The sequence below is a fragment of the Nannospalax galili genome, unplaced genomic scaffold, assembly GCF_000622305.1.
Source record: "Nannospalax galili isolate Female #2095 unplaced genomic scaffold, S.galili_v1.0 scaffold75, whole genome shotgun sequence".
In the NCBI taxonomy this organism is placed as follows: Eukaryota; Metazoa; Chordata; class Mammalia; order Rodentia; family Spalacidae; genus Nannospalax; species Nannospalax galili.
The window spans coordinates 5,595,211-5,619,271 of NW_008339433.1; the positions used below are offsets into that span (position 1 = coordinate 5,595,211).

Consider the following 24,061-nt stretch of genomic DNA (forward strand, 5'->3'; position numbering starts at 1 on the left):
AGAGCGAAAACTCCATTTTTGTTGTTTTTGACATTTCCTGTTCTCTTGAGAGGCAGAAAATTCTTTAGTTTTTTTTTAATTTAGTGAATTGTTCCTCTATCTTGTGTTCAGTGGCTCTGAGTGAGGACTTTGCCATTCTGCCTGTCAGGCTGCTGTCGAAAATTTACTAGTGCAGCCCTTCTGATCATCCCTAATGTAGAAATAGTCCTGCAGATGTCAGCCACTTGCAGGGTACTCAGGAGCAGTATTGGCAGCAGCAGCTTTGGCTTCAGCCCCACAGAACAGAGCCTCCCTCAAAAGCCCCAGCCTTGTGACTTGTGCATAGCTACTGGCTGCTATCTTCAGTGCCACCTGGGCTGTAGATCGTGATGGCTTCTTCTCAGAGACACCCCTGTGACTTCAAAGTGGGACACCTGCTCAGCAGGTGAGAACTCTGGGCATGCTGTCCATTCTTAGTATGACATCTTTGATTGTACAGCTTACCTTCCCTACAACATACCTCATACTCAGTGTAGGTAGTACAACCCACATTGAGAAGTGTTTTACTTCATCTTCTAGTATATCTGAAGTCCATCCCTTACGTCTCATAACCATAACTAAATTCGTGGTGCTAGCCGAGTTTAGCCTCAGTTCATCTGTTAGATGTTACTTGAAAAATCTATATTAGTTTGATTTCCTTTACTTAAGTTACTGTCTTGTAACATTCTCCTCTGAGCTTCGAATGTGATCATGATGAATATTGTTTTTATTTTTTGCCAGTTGAATTGTTCGATATAATAAAGTTAATTACGAGTAAAATATCCAAGCAAATAAGAGCAATAAAACGTTTGTGTAAGATGGTATTGTATAGTGCGTAGATTTCTAAATTTTTTTTCTCTTTGTAGAGTTGGCGTTCCTAAAGGTGCTAAAGGCTCACCCATTAACGCTTTGCAAAACCAGAGAGCTCCAAAGCAAGCAGAAAGCTTTGAAGATCTGAGGAGGGATGTATTCAGTATGTTCTGTTACCTTGGGCCTCACCTTTCTCACGATCCCATTTTATTCGCAAAAGTCGTGCGCATAGGCAAGTCATTTATGAAGGAGGTTAGTAAGATTTTTCTTCATGGTAGAAAATTTAAATTTCGAATGAAAATGTTTTAGTATACTTGTTTTTATGAGTATTTCTAGAAACAAAAATAAACTTAATTTAAGAAGAGTTTCTTGAGTAAAGTTTAATGCAAAGTCTGAGGTGTCCTAATCATTATTGTTTGTATGTGTGTACAAAACTCCAGATCTAGGTAGATTATTGTCAAATACCTCCCTTAGGAAAATCTTTTGGCAAGTGTCCACATTTTGAATTCCTTTATAACTAGCAATTGCTTGCTGTTCTTTTCCCTTACTTATTTTTATTTTCTACTTATTTTCTCAGCTCAATTTTGAATCACTGCTATTAGCTGTACTACATCTTTCCAACCGCTATTGAGAGCCTATTATTTGACTTTTTAGTTTTTTTTTTTTTTTTTGGTGTTGGGGATTGAACTTAGGGCTTTGTGCATGTTAAGGATGTGTTCTGTTGTGGAGCTGTGATCCAGTCACTTCCCTTTCAAGTAAACTTTTCATTGAAATAAATTACGTATGCAGAAAAATATATAAATTGTAATTGTACAGTTCAGTGACGTTTTCCAAAGTAAATACCTGTGTGTCTACTACCCCAACTGAGAAATAGAATACTTCCAGTAACTCAGTCTCTTCTGTACTCCCTTCAGGTTACTACCTCAGCTTAAACAATTAGGATATATTTGGCCTTTAAATATCAGCTATGAGGTACATATAATAAATGTCTCCAGGCTGGGATGCCTTAATTTGATGACTTCTGACAAATACACCCACTGCCATAACCACCACAAATAATCAGTGCGCTCTTTACTCAGGCATACTGTTCCCTCTTGCTCCCTTAAAGTCAGTTTATCTATTGCTGATTTCTTTCAACTTGTGATAGGCTTTCTGTCATTAAAGTTTTACTTTTTCTAGATTGCATATAAATAGAATTGTAGATATGGTTTTTCCGAATTCTTCCACTTAATGTTCTGAGATTCATCCTGGTTGTTGAATGTGTCAGTATTTCCTTTTGCTGAATAATATTTCATTATATGGAAACATTGTCACTTATACATTTACCAGTTGATGGGCATTTAGGTTATTTCTAGTTGGGGCTATTATGGAGTTACTTTGAATATCTGTATTTTCTTTTGGGAGGCATAAGGTTTTGTGTTGCCAGCAGTGCTTATTAGTAGAATAAGTAAGTGTATGTTTAACGCTAAGAAACTGCAAAACTGTTCTAAAGTGTCTGTACATTTTGCATTCCTGAGAGCAATTGTCGTAGTCTTTCAGTTCTTCCACATCCTCAACTTTCATCTTACTGGTGACTGGTGATGTCGAACATCCTTTTGCGTGCTTATTTGTCATGTGTATCTCTTGCTCATTGTAAAGTTAGGACTATCTTTTTATTATTGAGTTCTTTTCTTTGTATATTGTTGGTCAAAGGCCTTTAATCAGGCAATTTTTGAAATTTCTTTTTTAACTGTCTGGTTTGCCTTTTTTGTCTTTTCATTTTTAAACTCTTCAGTTTAATGATATTTTTCTTTTTAAAATTTGGATTTTTTTTGTCTTTTTCAGACATCGGGCTGGCCTTGATCTCACAGAGATCAACCTGTGTCTACCTCCCCCGTGCTGGAATTACAGCTGTGTGCCTTCCCTCTCTTCATACTGAGCTAAATTGTTCCCACAAGGTCTAGATTGTCCTTAGGTGTTGGCGCTTTAGCCACATGCCTACATACAGCTGTCACTTTCTGTTTCCTTTTGAATAAAGCAGACAACATTGTCAAATATATTGCTTCAAGATTCAGTCCATATTGGGATAATACAGAAGGACCCACATTTTAAAATTCAGTCCACACATGTTAGGCAATGTTTTTGTCTTTGTCAGCACTATAATTAATATTTTGGGCTTATTTTTCAGTAGGCACTTTGGTAGTATATTAAAATACAGATTTAAATTGATTTACTTAATTTTGATTTTTTTTGTTATGTTGATATTTGATTTTATTGATTCTATAAAGGAAATCTAGATCGAGAAATATAAATACATTGTAAATAATTGGTTGTCCTGGCTACAATTTTATTAAACAATATTAAGGATGAGCTTGAGAAAATAAGTGGTTCATAGAATTGATACTTAGGGCTGGGGGTGTAGCTCAGGTGGCAGAGTGCTTGGCTAGCATGTACTGTGCCCAGGCTTTGATCCCCAGCACCACAAAAACCTGGTGTGTGCACACCTGTAATCCAGCACTTCGGAGGTGAAAGCAGGTCTACAAAAGTTCAAACAGACAAGAAACAAGTAAAATAATGAAAATTCATGGGTATTGAAAATGATTTAGAGGTTAGAAATATAGATGAAATTTAAAAATGTTGGTTAGTAATGCACTGGATTTCAAATACGTGTGTATAGAGTAATTATGAGCTATATGTGTAGTAGCATAACATTTAAACTTTTTAAATTTTAGTTTCAGTCTGATGGAAGCAAGCAAGAAGACAAAGAAAAAACGGTAAGAAACGTTGTAAAGAATTTGTACTTTACATGCTAATGCAGCTTTTGGCAACTCAGTTAAATTTTCTGTTAAGACTAACGTCCTCTTTTTGAAGAGTAGCATACTGTAAAGGAAGACAGTTCAAAATCCCTCACTGCCTTGTCATGTCCTTTTCGTCTTGCACCTCATATCCTGTCTTATATGGAGAAAAGAAAATGATAGAGTGGGGAATTAAATATTGTGCCCTATAAGATTAAAAAATGATAATTTATCTAAGATTGTCATATTTTTTATTTTGAGGGTGTATTGATATGGATCACTTAATGAAGTAATTTTTCTTGCTTTCTTCTTAGGAAGTTATTCTTAGCTGTTTACTTAGCATTACTGACCAGGTATTATTACCGTCTCTTTCTTTGATGGACTGCAATGCTTGTATGTCTGAGGAACTATGGGGAATGTTTAAAACATTTCCCTATCAGCATAGGTAAATACATGTTCATAATTTTAACTGCTCGTAATTAATTCCAGTTATTACCTATAAGCATATAATTGTTCCTAATTCTGTATCATCATTTTTTAAAGATACCGTCTCTATGGCCAGTGGAAGAATGAAACTTATAACAGTCACCCACTTTTAGTAAAAGTTAAAGCTCAAACAATAGACAGAGCCAAATATATCATGAAGTAAGTTTTATTTTTCTTCATATTAATCCCAATTATGTTTGGATATATTTTCCTTTGTTGCATCTAGCTTGTGTCAGGGCCTCAAGTTTGAAAAAGCTTATAAATGTACTGAATGTATCATGGTGTCCTTAGTTTTACATGCTTTGCATATATTTGTGGTTTCCTTTATTTGTACAAGTTTTCCCTAACCCCACTTTTCTCTTTCCACCTGATGATTCATCCATGGAGCGAGTGCTCCCTTGTCAACTCTGTGAACTTTCCCTCGCACACACTGCCGAACAGTTGATTTGTGTCGGCAGTCTACCTTATGCAAATCATGCTGACATTCAGCTTAGGTACATTAATTACTATGCTTGTTTCTCTTTTTGTGGTTATATAAAAGTTTCGAAAACTATATGATCTCTTGGTTTTAATTTCAGTAAATATAAAGAGGTGTACAGATTCTACATTATAAGTGTTATACAGTACTTATCTTTCTGTGTTTAGTTCAGTTACCACATTGTCATCCAGCTTTGTCAAGGTTGTGAATGACAGAATTTACTTCTTTTTAAAGTGGGAATGATGGTTATCATCAGCATGACAAGTGTTTGGAAAGGAGTGATTTGAAGGAAAAGAGACGTGTTGCTCAAAGGATACATGGTTTTGCTTAGACTTGAGGAATGCATCATAGCCATCTATTATACTGTGTGGTGACCACAGTTAATAATATGTATCTCAAATTTCCTAAAAGAATAGCTTTTGGATATTCACACCACAGTAAAGTTTTTGAGGTGGTGGACTCTTAATTAGCTTGACTGAATTGTTCTAGAATGCCTATACATCGTGTACAATACAGCATACACAATTGTTTTGAAAAAAAGATAAGGTGTGTCTCATCCCTATCTCTGTCCACTCAGTTCTCTTATCATAGGGGATAAAAGTTGCACATATTTAGATTATTTATCCTTCTTGATAGTTTTATGTATATTCAAGGCAATGTGAATATATTATACCCACTTTTAATATTATTGATAGCATATAAATTCTGTTCTCAAATTTGTATATTTTGAAAGAAATTGTCAAGATTAGTGGCACATTCCTGTATTCCTTGCACTCAGGAGGCTGAGGAAAGAGAGTTTTGAGTTTGAGTCCTCTCTGGACTACCTAGGTGTCTCAGGCAAACAAAACAAATGAAAATGAATATGGACATTTGCAAAATGATTTTAAATCTGTGTCGCTAGCAAAGTCAGGCTTGAGAGCAAGGACTGTTACTCATTTTTGTATTCTTTAGCACTTTGTCATAGTACACATTAATATGAATGAGTGCATATATGAATAAGTCTAATTTAGTGCCAAACAGTATGTTCAGGATTCTTAATATTCTTGGATTTTTGTTACATTTTTAAGCTGTAACTATTTCACCAAACTTGAACACTATGAGTTTGCTGCTTTTTTTCCCCTTGAAAGTAGAATGTATTAATATTTGTATAACTTCATAAGTTTTAAAAACTGCTGAAAACCTTGTATTACTCTGAGGCAAACATTCATTCTTTCTACAAGTGTGCATTGATTGTTTATGTGCACAACACTATGGGTATTACCCAGAAAATATTTCTTTAGTTTTGTTTATTTTCCCCTTGGAGAAGTGAAGCAGAAGGGACTAGAATTAAAAACTGTGTGTGTGGGAGGGGGAGGGGTTAACAGCCTTGGCAAGTACAAGAACTAACTGAAGCAGTGTTCAGTGTTTAAGTAGAGACAGGTGGTGATTCTTTTGAGGGTGGAACAGAATATAGCCCAGATTTAAAAGCAGTCATTTCTTTTCTCCATTGGAGGGGAGAGGGAGAAATAAGCCTTGGGGAAATAAAGGAGGAAACAGTATTGATGAAATCATTGTAATTGTTAGATTAGTTTTGTCACAGAAGCCCCATTAACATAATTATATTGTTATTTTGAGAATGGTTACATTTCTTGAATTATAAATTGAACTTATAATTTACTTCATATATTTTTATTTTACTTTGTGACACTGGATATATTTTCATTTTAGAAAGCTTCTTTCCTTTAACTTGTTCATATGTGGATGCCTCATTTTTTTGACCCAGGGTCTTCCTGTAGACCAAGCTGGCCTGGAACTTGCTATGTAGACCAGGCTGGCCTTGATCTCCTGAGTCCTGGGATTAAAGGCATGTGTCACCATGTTTGGCCCTGTATTATGTTTTGAATTTGTGGATTTATTATGTAATAATAAATCAGAAGTTTCAGATTTTGTATAATTATTTTGAGCTTTAAGAGTTTCACTGATATCAATTTTCAGAATCTTGGGACAAATATGTTGAGTAGTAGAAGAGATAAAGAGGAAGGAAAGAAGTAAAAATTATTTTACAAATGGTCTACCTTGAATAAGAAAAGTAGAGAACTTTCTATTAAAGAATGCAACAAGAAATAACTATTTCTGTGTTCACATCATTGAGCCAGATGGCATGAGGCAATCAGTATATTATAGCCAATTTGATATCATAATCTCTGAACTGATAAATAAATCCCTACAAATCTAAAATAATTATGATTCTTTTATAAAAATTTTTTGTGTACTTGTAGAGTACTTTAAGGGTTTTATCTCTATTAGATTATTAGTATTAAGATGGAAATGCATATTACAAAAGTTAAGTATGTAAACTCTAAATTCTCTCAGAGAGACCAACTTGTGCCACAGAGCATATGCTAACTGCAGTTGTGGACGTGGATCCATTTCATGTATTTGTGAAAGGACTGACTTTCAGTCCTATGATACAACAGATCTTATCAACAGCATGAGCAATTCTGCTTAAGACAACCCTGCCACTTTTCTCTCTTTATAGACGTCTGACCAAGGAAAATGTCAAACCTTCAGGAAGACAGATTGGGAAGTTGAGCCACAGCAATCCAACTATTTTGTTTGATTATGTATGTATTAAAATTAATGTTCTTTTAAGGGATTTTTTAAAAATTTTGATTGTCGTTCAGTCAGTCAAGTGGAAATGAAATGATATAGCCTTTAAATGTTTGGTAGTTTTAGGTGGGAAAAAAGCAAATGAAATGCCAGGTTATGCTAAAAGCAAAACTTACTACACAATATATTTAACACATTGATCTAGTTTTTTAGTAGTGCAGAACAGAGATACTGTTGATCTATTGAGCTATTGATTTTTAGAAACATTTGAATAGCATTTCACTATAGTTTAGTTGTAATACTGTTACCTTTCTTTTTTATAAAGACTATAAATCATTTAAAACAGAACTAGCCTCTATCATTCCAAAATGTGTGTTTAGACTCCCTGGAATTGTTAGTTCTAATTTGAAGGTGAATAGACATTCCTTTTTTATGTAACTAATGCAACAATTCTTTGTTACTGTCTTCCAGATCTTATCACAAATACAGAAATATGATAACTTAATAACGCCTGTAGTAGATTCGTTGAAATACCTCACATCATTGAATTATGATGTCTTGGCCTGTATCCTTTAATGTGAAGTAATGCACAGACTTCAGTGTCACTATAGCTAAATAGCAAATGATTTATTTTTTATTCCAACTTCCTTTTAATAACCATGTAATGTTGGTTGGTTCAACTGACTGATGTGTGGCCAGTCAAGAGTGTTGAAAGTGAATTATTTTCTGTGTGTGTGTGTGTGTGTGTGTGAGTGTGTGTGTGTGTGTGCGCGCGCGCATGCGCTTTGTGCTATATAAAGGGAGAAACTTGGTTTGCCAAATATCTTGATATAGGTGGAATCTTCCTTGCTGAGAGATGGCAAAGAGGCTAGTAAAGGAGAGCTGATACTTCAATGAGTTATTGTCAATTTTATTTCTCCCTGAGGATATGGCAATTTATTTTGTCCCTTTAAGGGTCTTTCTTAGAGATGTCATGACAATTTTTTTTCTTAATGTATGAAAGATTGTATCATTGAAGCTTTAGCTAATCCAGAAAAGGAAAGAATGAAACACGATGATACAACCATTTCAAGCTGGCTTCAGAGTAAGTCGTCTTTATTTTTCTAAGGATAGAGTTACTATTGATAATATTAAGGGTGGTAATTGTCATGTTTTATATTTGGTTACCTTTGCTTTCAGACTTTTAAGGGTTTATTTGTCAAGAGCTCTTGAGAGTATCAAGCCACTCAGCTTTTGTCCTACCAAATTATCAAGACCTTGGCTGTGTGAGGATATTCATGTAGTACTTATTAATTTTCTTTGCTCAAGAGACTATTTTTGACTACGGTAGAATTCGGGGAAGCAGTCTATAGCCGTACCATTCTGGGTGCCTTGCCTTGTCTGATCTCAGAAGCTAAGCAGAGTCAGGCTTGATTAGTACTTAGATGAGAGAATTGGGGGAAGCATTATTTGGGATGGAAATCCCTTTCTTTCTGATTACTGTTATTTGAGAGGAGTTGGTCTTAAGAGCGCTAGTTAAACTTTTTCTTCTGGCATATCCGATACCTGAATCTTGAAGTGGCTCCCTGTTATTCTGTAAAATCTGATTATTTTTCCTGGTATTTGGGATTGAATTTAGTGCCGCACACATACTAGCATGTGCTCTACCGCTTAACCAGCCCATGAAATATTTAGTAAGTGCCACAAGTTAATTTCTTTTAGATTCATGTTGTTATTATTCTAGCCTCATCTTTCTCTCATTGCCAGTATTATGGATTCCATTAATACTGACATATTGCACTTTTCATTGACCTTTTACACATAATTCTCTCTACTTGGGTACCCTTCCATGGTCACTCCCCTCATCTAGTCCATCTTCTGTTTATTTATTAGATGTCAACTAAGAGGTCATTTCCTTTGGAAAATTTTTGATGTTAATGTTCCTCCCCACAAGTCTTAACTACTCTTTTGTATTCCCCCACAACCTTTAAAAAATATTTCTGGCCCAGCGTGGTGTTACACGCCTTTAATCCCAGCACTTGGGAGGCAGAGGCAGGTGGACCTTTGTGAGTCCCAGGCCAGCCTGGTCTACATAGTGAGTTCCAGGACAGTTGGGGCTACAAGGAGACCCTGTCTCAAAGAAAAAAAAAGACAAAAGTTTCTTTTTATTTTATGAGTGTTTTCCTTGTGTGTATATATGTAAGTGCACCCATGCATGCAATACACTCAAAGGCCAGAGGAGGGCGTTGAATCCCCTGGAACTGGAGTGACAGACTGTTGTTAGCAACATGTGTGCTGGGAACTGAACCCTAGTCCTTTGTGAGAAAGAGCAGCCAGTGCTCTTAACTGCTGAGCCATCTCTCCAGTCTCCAGCCCCCTTCCTTTATTCATCACAGGTATTTAGTTTTCTGAATCTTCCACTGGACTCAAAGCTCCTTAAGGGCAGGACTGGGGCCTGATATTTAGGTACTTATCAAATAACTGGTAAATAAGCTACAGATCATTAGACGCTCCTCCTCTTGTCTTCCTGGAGTTTCCTCTTCCTTAAGGATATGGCAGGGAATCTTGGTTATAATTGATCTGTCTGCTCTCCATGTAGCAATGCTTTGCTTCTTTATTTTGCTCTCCATAGGTAGTAGCGTGTTCCTAGATATAAAGACATTTTTTTGACTCAAAACTTTTGAGGGCTGGATACTTTACTGCTTATTTAAATGTAGTCAGTAATGTCTGTGACTTTGAGTCATAACTGATTAGGCTACATAGGTATGAATTCCTGCTGTCCTATGTGCTGAGACCTATGTATTGAGACCATGAGTAAGTTTCGTGATGCATCTTTTCTGAATTTGCCTCATCAATAGGCTTATGCTAACCTAAGGTGATTGTTGCAAGGATTAAATAAGATAATCTATATAAAGTGCTTGGGTCAGTACTTACATTTGTGTGCATAATAAATATTAGCTGTTAATGATTGTAAAACTATTCTCTGGCATCAGTAAAAAATAACTCATGCCGCCAGGTGTGGTGGCGCATGCCTTTGATTCCAGCACTTGAGAGGCAGAGGCAGGCAGATCTCTGAGTTTGAGGCCAGCCTGGTCTACATAGCGAGTTCCAGGCCAGCTGGGGCTACTGGGAGACCCTGTCTCAAAAAAGACCAAAAAAAAAAAAATGCCTCATTTTGTTTTAGAAATTGAGTTTGTTGAAATTATACTAAATGTACTTTCTGTTTCATGGACTGTTTTTATTTTTGCTCTCTCTTTTTTTTTAACTTTATATAGGTCTGGCTAGTTTTTGTGGTGCAGTTTTTCGTAAATATCCGATTGATCTCGCTGGTCTTCTTCAGTATGTAGCAAATCAGTTAAAGGCTGGGAAAAGGTAATCTTGGAAACTTATATGGAATTGAAATTTAATAGTTCTAGCACTTCTGGTGGCTTTGGAATGTTGAGATGACTGTTACCTTGCAAGATGTGTAGATTCAACTGAACAGATTTTCACTTTATATGAATTAATTTTTTAAAGATAGTCTCTCATTGTATAGCCCAGGGTCTCCTCAAAATTGAAATATTCCCTCAGCTTCCCAAGTATTGAATTGCAGGCATACACAATTTTTAAAGAGAAATTAGCACTTAATACATACAGACACTTTCCCAAGAAATTGTATTTATAACTCATTAAAAGGACAGTTAACTTATATTTACCATTAGGCTTTTTAGTAAATTGTTAATAGGGTGTATTGAGTAGCCTCTTATGACAAAACCTACTGCACTGTTTATTTTCCTACTGGGCAATAATTGACCTTTACTACATTGAGTATCTGGTAAAATGCTGATTTAAGGGAGTATATAGTATAAAACAGTTTTTTACTGTGAATTTAGAGACATGTAACGTTTATGTATTTTTTTTCCCCTTGGTCTTTTTGAGACAGGGTCTCCCTGTAGCCCCAGCTGGCCTGGAACTCACTATGTAGACCAGGCTGGCCTTGAACTCACAGAGATCCCCCCCTGCGCTGGGATTAAGGGCATGTGTCACCATGCCCAGCTGCTTTATATATTTAACTGTGCTCTATTTGTAAACACTGAAGTTTAGTCTGAGCCAGTATCAGTGCTTAGACTTTGAATTAATAAGTCTATTAAACCTCCTCATTTGTGGATTAATTATAATTGAACTGGATATTGTTTTCCGAAGCTTTCTGATAGAAAGTCAATAACAACAAAATACAAGGTTGTAGGTATTTCAAACAAGTATTAGAGTCTTGGCAGAGTCCTGTTTTGACTTCAGAGAAGACAATTTAAAATACAGACTTGGGGCTGGAGAGGTGGCTCAGTAGCTAAGAGCACTGACTGTTCTTGCAGAGGACCTGGGTTCAATTCCCAGGACCCACATGGCAGCTAACAACCATCTGTAACTCAAGTTCCAGGGGATTTGATGCTGTCTTCTGACCTCTGAGGGCATACATGCAGGCGATATACACATAAAATTATAAAATATTAAAAAATTATATAGACTTGGTCTTGACAGCACATTATTTCTACTGTGTGTACCTCTGTCATTCCTGTACACTTCACCCTTTTCTTTCTCAGGCCATGAGAACACATGCTAGTTTTAAGACGATAATTGAGTTTTATTTTATTGTGAATATATATTTGTAACTATTTAATTAAAACATGGTTTTAAAAAATCCGACTGTCACATTGACACTTGTATACTGATTTGCATAGAGCTGTCTGATTTTTGAAAAACCTCTAAAGGGAATGCAAGGCAAGTTGAAAAGCAACCTCTGATAAGAATATTAGAAAGCTGTACTTTTGTCTAGTAGCTTGACCATGGATATACATACCTTTACCTTTGGAAAACTAAAGAAAATTATAGAGATCACAAGCTGTGGTTTCCATGGGCACTTCTAAACTTTGTAAAATTAAAATGCATATCTACCCAGGTGTGATGGCCCATGGCTGTAATCCTAGAACTCTGGAGACTGAAGTAGGAGGAGTATCAGTTAGAGGCTAATATGGGCTAAAGTATGAGACTTTCTCCAAAAGTATACTGGATGACACATTACTGAAAGGCACTTAGTGTTGGACAAAACCTCTTACTTCAGGCCTAAGTACCACAACTTGGAACATTTCTTTCCATCTAGTTTTTCCTTTCCCACTTTCTTTTCTAACCATGTACGATCATTTTATGACTTTATTTGTTTTATTAATTGTATTGTTTAGAGATGTTGCTATCTACTGTAAGAAACATTGGCCATCCTCATCCTGAATTGGAAGAGAAAAATATTGTTGGGGCAGTTGATGAAAATGAAATTTGAACAATAGATGAAGTACTAGAATTACTAAAGTTGGTGACTGCTGTGGCTGTGTAAACAAGTGGCTCCATTCTTCAAATGTACAGTCTTAGAAATTGTAGGGGCCAAAAGACAGTACTTTAAATAGTTTGCCCTCCCATTCATTCTATAAAAAGTTTCATGTTAGTTTCTTGTCATCGTGACAAATACCTGATAGAAACAACATAAAAAGGGAAGGTCATTTTGTACTCAGCGTTTCCGAGGTCTCAGTCTCTGGTCAGCTGCCTACATTGTTTCTGCACTGGTCGTGAGGCAGAGCATCATGGCCTACGGGTGTGGCGCAGGAGTGGAGCAGAATGGGCAAGAGGGAGAATGAGTGTGTGTGTGTGTGTGTGTGTGTGTGTGTGTGTGTGTGAGAGAGAGAGAGAGAGAGAGAGAGAGAGAGAGAGAGAGAGAGAGAGAGAAACACAAAGACAGGCAGAGTATATGGGAAGGAAAGAATGCAAATGATGAGTATGAATAAAAATAGGTAAAGTTTGGGTAAAGGTTATAAAGGGCGATTTTTATAGTGTTTTAATTTCAGTAAGCTATCTATCTGTAAGTTTGAAATTTGTTCTAAGAAAAAATTAAAGATAAAATATTTTTCCATATAGTACTAGGAATGCAGTTGTTTCTTTAAAAAAATCTTATCCCTTACAATATACTTGTCTTAAGTAATTATACTCAGTATATTATAATGAATTATTACTTTTATATTCAAAGTTTTAACTATAGTTTGTGTCTTATAGTTTTGACCTGCTTATATTGAAAGAAGTGGTACAAAAAATGGCAGGAATCGAAATTACAGAGGAAATGACAACAGAGCAATTAGAGGCCATGACTGGTGGAGAGCAGCTAAAAGCTGAGGTGAGAATTGCGGTTTTTGTTTATTGAGTTTTTAAAATCAAATTACTATGGGCTTTCTAGGTCAGTGGTTTTCTTTTTCAAAATTTTACTTAACCACACAGTTATCCACAATTTGAAATATTAAAGAGAAAAAAATTGCAGAAATAAATAATAATTTTAGTTTGGCCTCCATTCTGTGTAGAATGGGGTAAATCTTGTGCCATTCTACTCCCTTTATTGTGGGACAAGAATCTTCCCTTTGGCCAGGATATCCTCACTCTGTATGCTACCCATTAGTCATGTGATAACCATCTTGGTTGTCACATTGGCTGTATGGATAGCAGTCTTGGCTATCAATTGTCTATCACAGTATATTTGTATTCAGGTAACCTTTCCTCAAGTAGCTCAGCAGTTTATCTCTGTGCATCTTCCCTTTAGGTTATCACATAGGCATCATCATAATGAATACAGTATAATAACATATTTAGAGTGTGACCAAAGTTACATAACTTTTATTAAATAATTCTAATAGCTCTGTTTTATTAATTGTTGCTAATTAATGTTACTGTGTCTAGTTAAGCTTTTGCAGTTTGAGTTATACACTGGGGATTTTGGAACACATCTGCCACAGATGTGTGGTCATAGTATAGAATCCAAATAGTATATAAGTGCATAAAACCTAATGCAAAAGCCATACATAACCCATTATCAAAACTGACCCTACCCTCCTTAAAACAACAACAGCAACAACAAACTTTCGATTGATAAATTTTACAAATGTGAAGAATCAGATTTTATGTAGGAAATGGAAATTTGGAGAAAATGTTTCTGACAAAATCTATCACAAACTGATAGTTTTGTGACTGCTGGCTCTATCAACATTATCCTTCTTTGGGAAATAATGCAATACCATGCAAATCATGATTGTTTAAATTGAAAGTGAAATTGATTTCACTCTTACTTTCCTTTTTAAGAGTTGTGAAACACTAGTAATTGTATCTTAAAAAAATACTGACAGTATAAAAGACAATAACCTATTACTTAAAAGAAATCCTAGGTGTTTTATTATACTTACTATCCTCACTGGAATCAGTCTTAACACAGTCTGTTAAATCTCTTCAGTGAATGAAAAATAATCTTTTATAAGAGAATAGAAGCTGGGAAATGGAAGATGAAAAAGTTTGAACATAATTGACAGTTACCTTTAGCTAGATTATACTTGATAATAGTATCATGAAAGTAAATTTGTGAGGAGAGGTAATATAGGATATGGAAATGCTTTATTTTATTCTGGTGTTTTAAAATAATGTTATGCCTCTTTATTTTTATTATTCTGGTTTTTTGAGACTGGATGGGAAGTAGCCCAAGCTGGCCCTGAACTTGGCTTGCATAGTTGAGGATGACTTTGAACTCCTAATCCTCCTGGTTCCACCTCCTAAATGCTTGGATTGTGACTCCTATTCCAGAAGTGTTTAAAAAATTGTAGCTCAGCTTTCTTCTGTGTTTTTCCAGTGAGGTGATAATGGACTACATACCGTATAGCTATAAATTTGTTTCCTCCTTTATGCAGGGTGGTTATTTTGGCCAGATCAGAAACACTAAAAAGTCTTCTCAGAGGTTAAAGGATGCACTGTTGGATCACGATCTTGCTCTTCCTCTCTGTTTGCTTATGGCTCAGCAGAGGAATGGAGTGATTTTTCAGGAAGGTGGAGAGAAACATTTGAAGCTTGTGGGAAAGCTCTATGACCAGGTAAGTTAAAATGGCTTTTGTGTTGAGGAAGATGTTTTTAACACTGTTAAAAGGGAGAATGTGATGTCACTTGAAAAATGTGACTTTTGTACATCATAGGAGTTTGAAACACCCCCATTGTCAAATAGGTGTTCCTGAAACAAAGCCTCTATTTATGGGCAAATTATGATATTTAAGAGATGGGTATGGGAGATTTTATGTATAAAGTTTTAAGTTAATTAGACACTCCATTGTTAAAGGCCATTGTTTATCTTTTTTGATATCTGGAAATCTGGAATTTCAGTTGTAAAAGAGTAGATTCTATCTCTTGTTTCTTGGTAGTATGATTGGCAATGCTTAAACACATTTTGTTGGCTAATCAAACGTTTAATGGTTAATGTTTATGAATTTATTCTGTAAATACAATTTTCATCTTTTAATGGCAAAAGAGTTAACTTCTCTTTGCATATGTTTATTGTTTTGTGGGATTTTAGGTAAACGTGTTTGACAAAAAGTGATAAACAGTGGCTTAGAACTTAGAGGAGTAATTGTCTATTAAGTGTTGGATTAGTCACCCTTTTAGGCCCTCTGCATCTTGTTTGTAATATGACCATGTGGTTGTTTTTGTAGTTACTGTCTAGAGTCCTTTCTAGTTATCAAACATAGGCCCTCCCCCTTCTGTCTTTGTTTTTGGTAAGCTCTCATTATGTAGCTTAGGGTGGCCTTGATCTTGTGGTCTCTGTGCCTTTCACTTCTGTGTACTGGAGTTACAAGCTTGTGTCACTATGCCTAGAGCATGTATGTTTGTTTTCTCCCCGCTCCTCTGTCTTTTTTGACAGTGCAAAAACACATTTGGTTAATATAGATAAGTGAATGCATCAGATTTGTTTTAATATTTACAATTTTAACTGATACCTAGCAATTGTACATCTTTACGGGGTACATTATGATAATTTAGTACATGTATACAATGTGTAAATAATCAAATTGGTGATTACTATCCATCTCCCTAAACATTTGTTCTTTGTGTTGGGAAATACTGAACTTCTTTCTTCTAGCTCCTTGTAAAATATGTAACAAATTAGCTGTGAGCTGTGTTCAGCCTACTGTGCACTGTACGTCACTAGAACTTGCCTCATCTGTGTCTGTAGTTTGACACTCAAGATCCCACCTCTCTGTCCCTTCCCATGACACATAGCCTCTAGTACCTGCTCTTTTGGTCTTTATGTTTATGAACTCAGCATTTCTTTTAGGTTCTATGTATAAGTGCGAGCATGTGAGAATCGTCTTTCTCTGCTTGGTTTATTTCATTGAATACAGTGTCCTCCATTGTGGATCCCTGTGCCTGTGCCAACAAAATTTGAATTCTTTTACTTGTTAGCCAATATACTCTTAAAATTACATATCTTAATCATTTGGAAAAGGTTTATGTTGGTTTTGTAAAATGTTAACATACTTGGGTTTTTTTTTTTGTCTTATTTTTAATTTAGTGTCATGATACCCTAGTACAGTTTGGTGGGTTTTTAGCATCCAATCTAAGTACAGAAGATTATATAAAGCGAGTGCCTTCAATTGATGTACTCTGCAATGAATTTCATACACCTCATGATGCAGCATTTTTTCTGTCGAGACCAATGTATGCACACCATATTTCAGTAAGTGCAAGTATATCTTCATTGGATCTATGAATAATTGCAAATTGTTTCACAAGTATTTGATGTTTAAGTGTATTTTAGTTTATAGATTCAAATTATAACGCTGAATATTACTCTAATTTTTTGTTACTATTTATTTCCCAGCAATGTACAAAGAAATGCTGTTTTTAAAAATAGGTCTTCCTGGTTCCTGTCCCCTCAGGGCTGTGGATACCCAGTATATTTTACATTTCTCTGTTGGCTTGAATTCTGACCCTTCTGTTTTTTTTTTTTTTTTCATTCTGTACTGTCTAGGGTTTTCACTTCAGCTTATGGGAAGGTATTGGCCCCTCTTAAAATAAGATCCCTCCCTTTGTTCCCTGTAGGATCACAGCTTTGTAGTTGAGGTATACAAACAGAAGGTGGGCAGAAATTAGAAGTTCATCTGACTATAGAATTGACCATGCACTTGTTAGTTTTTCCATAGGAACTACTCTTATCTTTCACTTCCATCTAACAGCTATTACTTTTAAAAATTCCATGTCATTAGCATTATGCAGCAGTTCCTATCCTTTGTACTCTAGAGGATTAATGGAGCTCAGGAGAGACTTTTTCCCGTTGGAACCTCTAATTCTAGAGAATTACATACTGTCAATGTGTACTTAATATCAAGTACTATCACCCCACCCATGGAAGAGAAATCTAATCCACAGAAACATAGGATGTGATTTCTTGAAGACTAAGGTGGAAGGATCACCCTATCTCAGGAATGTTGTGGTGCTTTTTCCTGTACTGAGCAAACAGGAATGCCTGATTGTCTGAATACTGGCTGAGCTATTACTGGTCAGAAAATGGAGCAGATAATTTATACCAATAACTTAATTTCTTTTCTAGCCTGTGAAAAATGTTGTCTTTTATGAGTTACAGAATCTAATGAAAGAAATGACATTTCCTTTTCAGAGTTTAGGAAGAAAGCAGAGAAATACATGGTGGCTGCTATATACCCCAGACAGTGATAGGTGTCTCTCTTCCTACTCCCATATAGGCCACATATCTCTTGAGAAGGGAGCTCCTTGGCAACCTAGGGTGCAATGCACGCATATCCCCCCTGTCCCGGAGCGTCCTTAAATTTGCTTCTTTGATGAAATCTTCACAAAGAGCCTTTGATAAGAGAGGGAGAATGTATAAGGAAACTGTGAGAGGGCTAGTGAAGTGGCTCAGTGGGTAAGAAGACTAGGTGCTCTTCCCCAGGATCTGAGTTCAGTTCCCAGCACCCATGTTAGGGGGCTCATAGCTGCTCATGCCTTTAACACCAGAAGATCTAAAATCTTCTGATGTCAGTGGGCATGCACACATACAAGGTGCACATACACACACACAAGCAGTAAATGAAAATAAAATCTTAAAAGTGATGAAAGGGAAAGGGGAAACTGCTTGTTCCTTCAATAAACTGGCTACCATAAGGCTCTCCTAGGGATTACCCAACAAAATATTGCTCAAATTCTTGACCCAACAAAAGCTTTTCAGCAGCAATCGGAAGTATAGTAGGACCTTAATTCTACATTTGACTGGGCATGTGAACTCAGGTGATAGTTTAACTTTAGGTAAGAGAAATTGATATCATAGATAAAATATAACATTTTTTTGGGGTCTTTTGGAGACAGAGTCTCCCTATAGCCAGCGCTGGCCTGGAATTCACTATGTAAACCAGGCTGGCCCCAATCTCAGAGATCTGTCTGTCTCTGACTCCCAAGCACTGGGATTAATTAAAAGTGTACACCACCATGCCCAGCCACAACTATCTTTTTTGATCAAGCCTATTTTTCTGACTAGAAAGGGACTAGTAGAGGACCTACCAATAGAAGTCACAGATTCAGAATCAGAGAACTGGGAATATTAGAGCTGTTAGTCAATTTTCTTATACTTACATAATTTTTATTTAGAAAAAATTATACTTACATAATTTTTATTTAGAAAAAATATTTTATGCTTTTGTGTGTATGAGTGTCTTGCCTGCATGTGTGTAAGTGCCCCCGTGTCATGTAGTGCTGGTGGAGGGTCAGAGGAGGGCATTGAATCCCCTGGAACTGGAGTTAAAGACAGCTGTTAGCTGCCATGTGGGTGCTGGGAACTGAACCCGGGTCCTCTGCAAGAGCAGTCAGTACTCTTAACCGCTGAGCCATCTCTCCAGCCCTTAATTTTCATTTTTAATCATTGAGACCCAACTTGAAACATAAGCCTGAAAGAGAAGTTTTCCCTGCCCAGATGTTATTGTAGGTCTTTCCCAATCAGCTTGTTGGATTGTCATTTGCAGGTAGTTTCAGCACTGTTTTACCCCATGTTTTATTAGAACCTTCACAGATGTCATTCTACTCATCTTGAGTCATATTAGTTACCATCAGTAAGATCTGCTTTCTAAATTTAAAGCCCTTTGTTACCCTACCTACTGTTCTTTCAGGTCCTCACTATAATTGACACCACTCTCATATGGCTGGTGTTTTTTATAGTTTTGTCACCTCTGTAGCCTCAGTACTTATCAGTATGCTCTCTAACATGGGGGTAATAGGCAATAAATTATCACACTTTACAACAGTTACAAGATTCCTAGATTCTACTTGAGACCCCTTGAACACAGTGGGCTTCTAATTTTAGTGTAGTGAGCCTGGTGAGGCAACTGAGACTATTGCGTGTCAGTGCCAGACTGGAGCAGAGCCTTTGATCACTGCTGTGGGGTGCATATTTAGCGTAAAGTGAATGATTTAGGTGCTTTTCTAACATAAAGAAGCAACTAGTTGTAGGACTTCTCACATTCACCTTAGGGATGATGCCTAATGTCAGTGAAATTTTCTTGATCTTTCTTCATAAAGTGACTGAAGGACACAAGACAGTGTATTAATTTTCTTTGTGTGTTTGGCATATACTCTATGAATTAATATTTCAGTCAGTGTCATTACACTAATAGATTATTTTCCCCTCATGTAATTAAAAGTATAGCCTTCTTCTGACTGTCCTTGAAACTAGGACAAGTCAGTCAGGGTAAAGAATCTGTAGCATCAGTTGTCACACAATTCCAATTTCAATTTACCACAGGTAACTACAGAACATTTTTTGTGGCTTAGTAGTAGAAAAAGTAGCTGCTCACTCTGACTGGAACTTTATCAGTTTCAGCATTGAAGGCTTGCATTCTGGGAAACTCCTGAGTCTCTAGCAAAACTGTACATTTGGTCACTGAGGTAGTAGTCTTTCTTTTAATCTTAGTATCAATCCAGCTTCTTCACACTGGCCCTATTGACTTACTTAGTAGGTCAAATGTGATTGAAAAAATACACCGAAAAATTTCTAGCTAGAACGTAAAACTAAATATTGGAACAGCTTAAAATAAATACTTTGGGTAAGCAATTAAAAGACCCATTATGGTTTTGTATAAGTATGCATGATATGTTTTTACTTTTTATCTCTAGTCAAAATATGATGAACTTAAAAAGTCAGAAAAGGGAAGTAAACAACAACATAAAGTTCATAAGTACATTACATCATGTGAGATGGTGATGGCTCCTGTCCATGAAGCAGTGGTTTCCTTACACGTTTCCAAAGTCTGGGACGATATCAGCCCTCAATTCTACGCCACATTTTGGTCTTTGACAATGTATGACCTTGCAGTTCCACATACCAGCTACGAACGAGAAGTCAATAAACTTAAAATCCAGATGAAAGCAATTGATGACAATCAGGAAATGGTAGGTTTTTGTTCTAGCAACTCAGCAAGTATAATAATTATACATTAATGCAGTATTAAACCATACTTTGTAATTATTTTAGCTACGGATTCTTGATGCTATGATCTTGTTATTGTATAATATTTTAAGTGAATTTAATGGGAAGGTCTCTGTTGCTGGGGCAAGGATCTTGGTGAATAGATGAAAATTATTACTTAGGAACAAAAAAACGAAAACACTTGTTTTTCTACTTAACACTGACAGCAACCTAAAGTGTTTTATGTGACTCCCAACTTCAAAAGCAGTAGGAATTCCTAAAAAGGGAGTTCTTTAGAAGAATTTCATAAAGAATTAAATCTAGAGTTAATAAGGCCTTTGAAGGTAAATTACCCTTGAAAATAAAGAAGCAATAGGGAAATGACTTCAGGGTTTCAGCAAAGACAGGAAGTAATATAGAGTTTATGAAGAGCATCTGGACTGTACTGAATGGGCTTGATGATATTAAGTAGGCACTCAGAGTCAGTAGATATGATACAACTGAAACCTCATTTTGATACCTGAACTGGGAGATAGTAAAAGTAAAAATGGCACTCTTAAAGGATTGTGAGAGTGGTGTATGAACGATGCTTCTGATTAGGAGAGGGACTTCTGTGAGGTTAGAGACCAGCGAGGTGGTTTGGGGGTAATTCCCTATGCAGTGCCGAGAACACTGTACAGAAACACTCTGTAAACAAGTGGGATATAGGAATGAAGGCAAGTCAGAGATGACTTCATTTTGCCCCAGAAGGACACTACCAATGTTAAGAAAGTGATCTGATTAGGTGTGACACTGATTTGGATGTGTTGAATGGCAAAGCGGCACACCTAGGTGTACCTCTCGTATATCCCTGCTGCAGTAATTACAAAGTAGAGACATATTTTAAAATATTTAGTTGTAAGAAGGTAGATACAGTAAGAAAAGCATCTAACTTTACTTTGTAGCCTCCAAATAAGAAGAAAAAAGAAAAGGAGCGTTGTACTGCTCTTCAGGACAAGCTTCTTGAGGAAGAAAAGAAGCAGATGGAACATGTACAGAGAGTTCTCCAGAGACTGAAATTGGAAAAGGACAACTGGCTTTTAGCAAGTAAGTTGCTGCATTTGTTCTGTTCCTGCTGCTGCTAAACTGCAGAGCACACAGTTGGAGGTGTTCAAGTGATGCTGTTTGTATTTCAACTCTATTCACGAATCTATTCTTTGGTTATTCATTACTGCAGAATCGGCGTCACATGTTCACTGAAGTAACTGATAACTTAGTTTCCTGGTGAAATAAAATTAGGTTATAATGATAATATTAGCAGCTTAGCATTCAAATTTTTGGTATAAAACCATATTTCTGGGGAAATTGTAGATAGAAAAATGTCCACAGAGTAAAAAGCAATGAGTCTTTATCCCAGGCATAACCTTTTATAGCATCCTGTACACTGTAGTTAAAATGTTGTCATGTTTAGTGGCCTTGAGGCACTTGAAGATTACCACTTAATATATTCTTCCCTTACTTTTAGAATCTACCAAAAATGAGACCATCACAAAATTTCTCCAGCTGTGTATATTTCCTCGATGTATTTTTTCAGCAATTGATGCTGTTTACTGTGCTCGTTTTGTTGAATTGGTACATCAACAGAAAACTCCAAATTTTTCCACACTTCTTTGCTATGATCGAGTAAGTTCTTTCTATTGCAACTTTTAAAAGAAATTTCACAGAAAGACAGCTAAGTATTATAAACTTTAAAGGTATTTGTGTGGTTTTAAAAGCATGAACTTAAGGGCCAACTACCTGAAATTGAATCCTAGCTCTACTACTTTCTAGCTATATGATCTTTTGCAAGTTATTTAACCTGTCTGTGCACCAATTTCCTTATCTGTAATGTTGGTCCTGCTCTGTAAGGTTGTCCCAAGGGTTAAATGTGCCACTCTATATATAAAACACTGGTGTGATACCTGTTGCACTCAAGGATAACCTCTTCATTTAGCATTTGATTTACATCTTGTATCATCCTAAGTAGGGCCTTTTCCCACTCTTAACTTCCAGTCCTCAAAACAAAACTAAAACTAAACCTCTCCTTTCCCATAAAACAGTAAAAAATTTCATATTTATACTACATAAAAATAGGGAAGCTTTTCAGTGTTATCATATTCATAGATTTTTTTTTTTTGCATCTTGCTTTTTTTCTTACAGTGCTGCATTTGTGCTTTAGAATGTCATGTATGGTGCAGCATGTCTGCTGCATATTTCTGATTTCGATCAGCTTTGCCTTTGCTTACTGTCTCTGCAATCTCAGTCACAAATGACTATTCTTCTGGAAGCTGTTATCCGATAGTCTAGCTTTATCTGTTGTCATTATAAATCAACTTTCTTCGTAAAATTTTTTGATGCTTTATGAATGTGCTATTTCTACACAAAATCTCGAGTCTCCAAAAACCAAGTGTGAATATAAAAGGCATTTTTACTAAATTTACCTGTTAACAATATTTTAGTTTTGAATTTGACTTTTTTACCCAAACTTGTTTTCCTCTAGGTTTTTTCTGACATAATTTACACGGTTGCAAGCTGTACTGAAAATGAAGCTAGTCGGTATGGGAGATTTCTCTGTTGCATGTTAGAGACAGTGACCCGGTGGCACAGTGATAGAGCCACATATGAAAAGGTATATCACTGATAGTATGCTTATATTTTACTCATGTGTATCATGATGCTTTTAGTAATCTCTAAATAGGCCCATTTAAAAGGGAAGCTGAGTTTAAGATTCACTTTTAAAATATTTTGTATTAGTCACTTTTCTGTTGCTGTGATAGAAACACTGACCCAAGCAATTTATAGAAGGAAGAGTTTATTTGAACTTATGGTTCCAGAGAAATTACAGTCCGTCATGACAGGGAGGCATGGTGGCTGGAGATGGCTGAGCAGGAGCAGCAGAAGCTAAGCGCTCACATCATCACACAGGCACAGGACGCAAGAGAGCAACTGGAGATCCTGCAAGGCTTAAGAATTCTCTAAGCCCACCCTCAGTGACGTGCTTCCTCTAGGATAGCCACACCTTCTAAAACCTCCCAAAACAGTGCCATCATCTGGGGACAAAATGTCCAAATACTTGGAGCCTATGGGGGACATTTTCATTCAAACCATCACATATTTAAAAGCACAATTAATATATTATTAAAAGGGGGAAACTCTTATTTCAATTTGACATTGTAAGTTTGTATTACATAAGCTGAACTTTTTTTTTTTTTAAAGACAGACTCTCACTATGTAGCCTCCGCTGGCCTGGAACTTGGCTTTGCAGACCAGGCTGTCCTCCAACTAATAGACATACATCTGTCTGCCTCTGGGGATTAAAGATGTTTGCCACCATACCTGGCTTAAACCTTTCTTTAGTCTCCTGGAGTTTCAGCTTCAACTGTTGTGTGGGATAGAGTTTTTATCTCTAAAAATGATAAATTTTGTAATTCTTTAGGAATGTGGAAACTACCCAGGATTTCTTACTATATTACGGGCAACTGGATTTGATGGTGGAAATAAAGCCGATCAATTAGATTATGAAAATTTTAGACATGTTGTACATAAGTGGCACTATAAACTAACCAAGGTAAAAAAAATGGACTTTTTTCAAAGGTAATTTTTTTTTCCTCCTCGTACCTGTAT

The 24,061-nt window shown here is 36.2% G+C and overlaps 1 protein-coding gene across 3 annotated transcripts in view; it reads left to right on the plus strand.

Moving 5' to 3' along the window:
- The window catches only part of Thoc2 (THO complex 2), a 114,824-nt gene that overhangs the window by 61,837 nt on the left and 28,926 nt on the right, over positions 1 to 24,061 (plus strand). For all 3 annotated transcript variants that reach the window (XM_029563967.1, XM_029563968.1, XM_008833920.3), the window contains exons 12-27: positions 885 to 1,080; positions 3,540 to 3,581; positions 3,917 to 4,047; positions 4,146 to 4,247; positions 7,085 to 7,169; positions 7,627 to 7,720; positions 8,159 to 8,239; positions 10,410 to 10,506; positions 13,207 to 13,324; positions 14,874 to 15,053; positions 16,523 to 16,687; positions 20,128 to 20,403; positions 21,364 to 21,505; positions 21,924 to 22,081; positions 22,938 to 23,066; positions 23,874 to 24,005. In XM_029563967.1, coding sequence (XP_029419827.1) covers positions 885 to 1,080; positions 3,540 to 3,581; positions 3,917 to 4,047; positions 4,146 to 4,247; positions 7,085 to 7,169; positions 7,627 to 7,720; positions 8,159 to 8,239; positions 10,410 to 10,506; positions 13,207 to 13,324; positions 14,874 to 15,053; positions 16,523 to 16,687; positions 20,128 to 20,403; positions 21,364 to 21,505; positions 21,924 to 22,081; positions 22,938 to 23,066; positions 23,874 to 24,005 — 2,128 coding nt within the window. The remainder of the gene's footprint in view (positions 1 to 884; positions 1,081 to 3,539; positions 3,582 to 3,916; positions 4,048 to 4,145; positions 4,248 to 7,084; positions 7,170 to 7,626; positions 7,721 to 8,158; positions 8,240 to 10,409; positions 10,507 to 13,206; positions 13,325 to 14,873; positions 15,054 to 16,522; positions 16,688 to 20,127; positions 20,404 to 21,363; positions 21,506 to 21,923; positions 22,082 to 22,937; positions 23,067 to 23,873; positions 24,006 to 24,061) is intronic.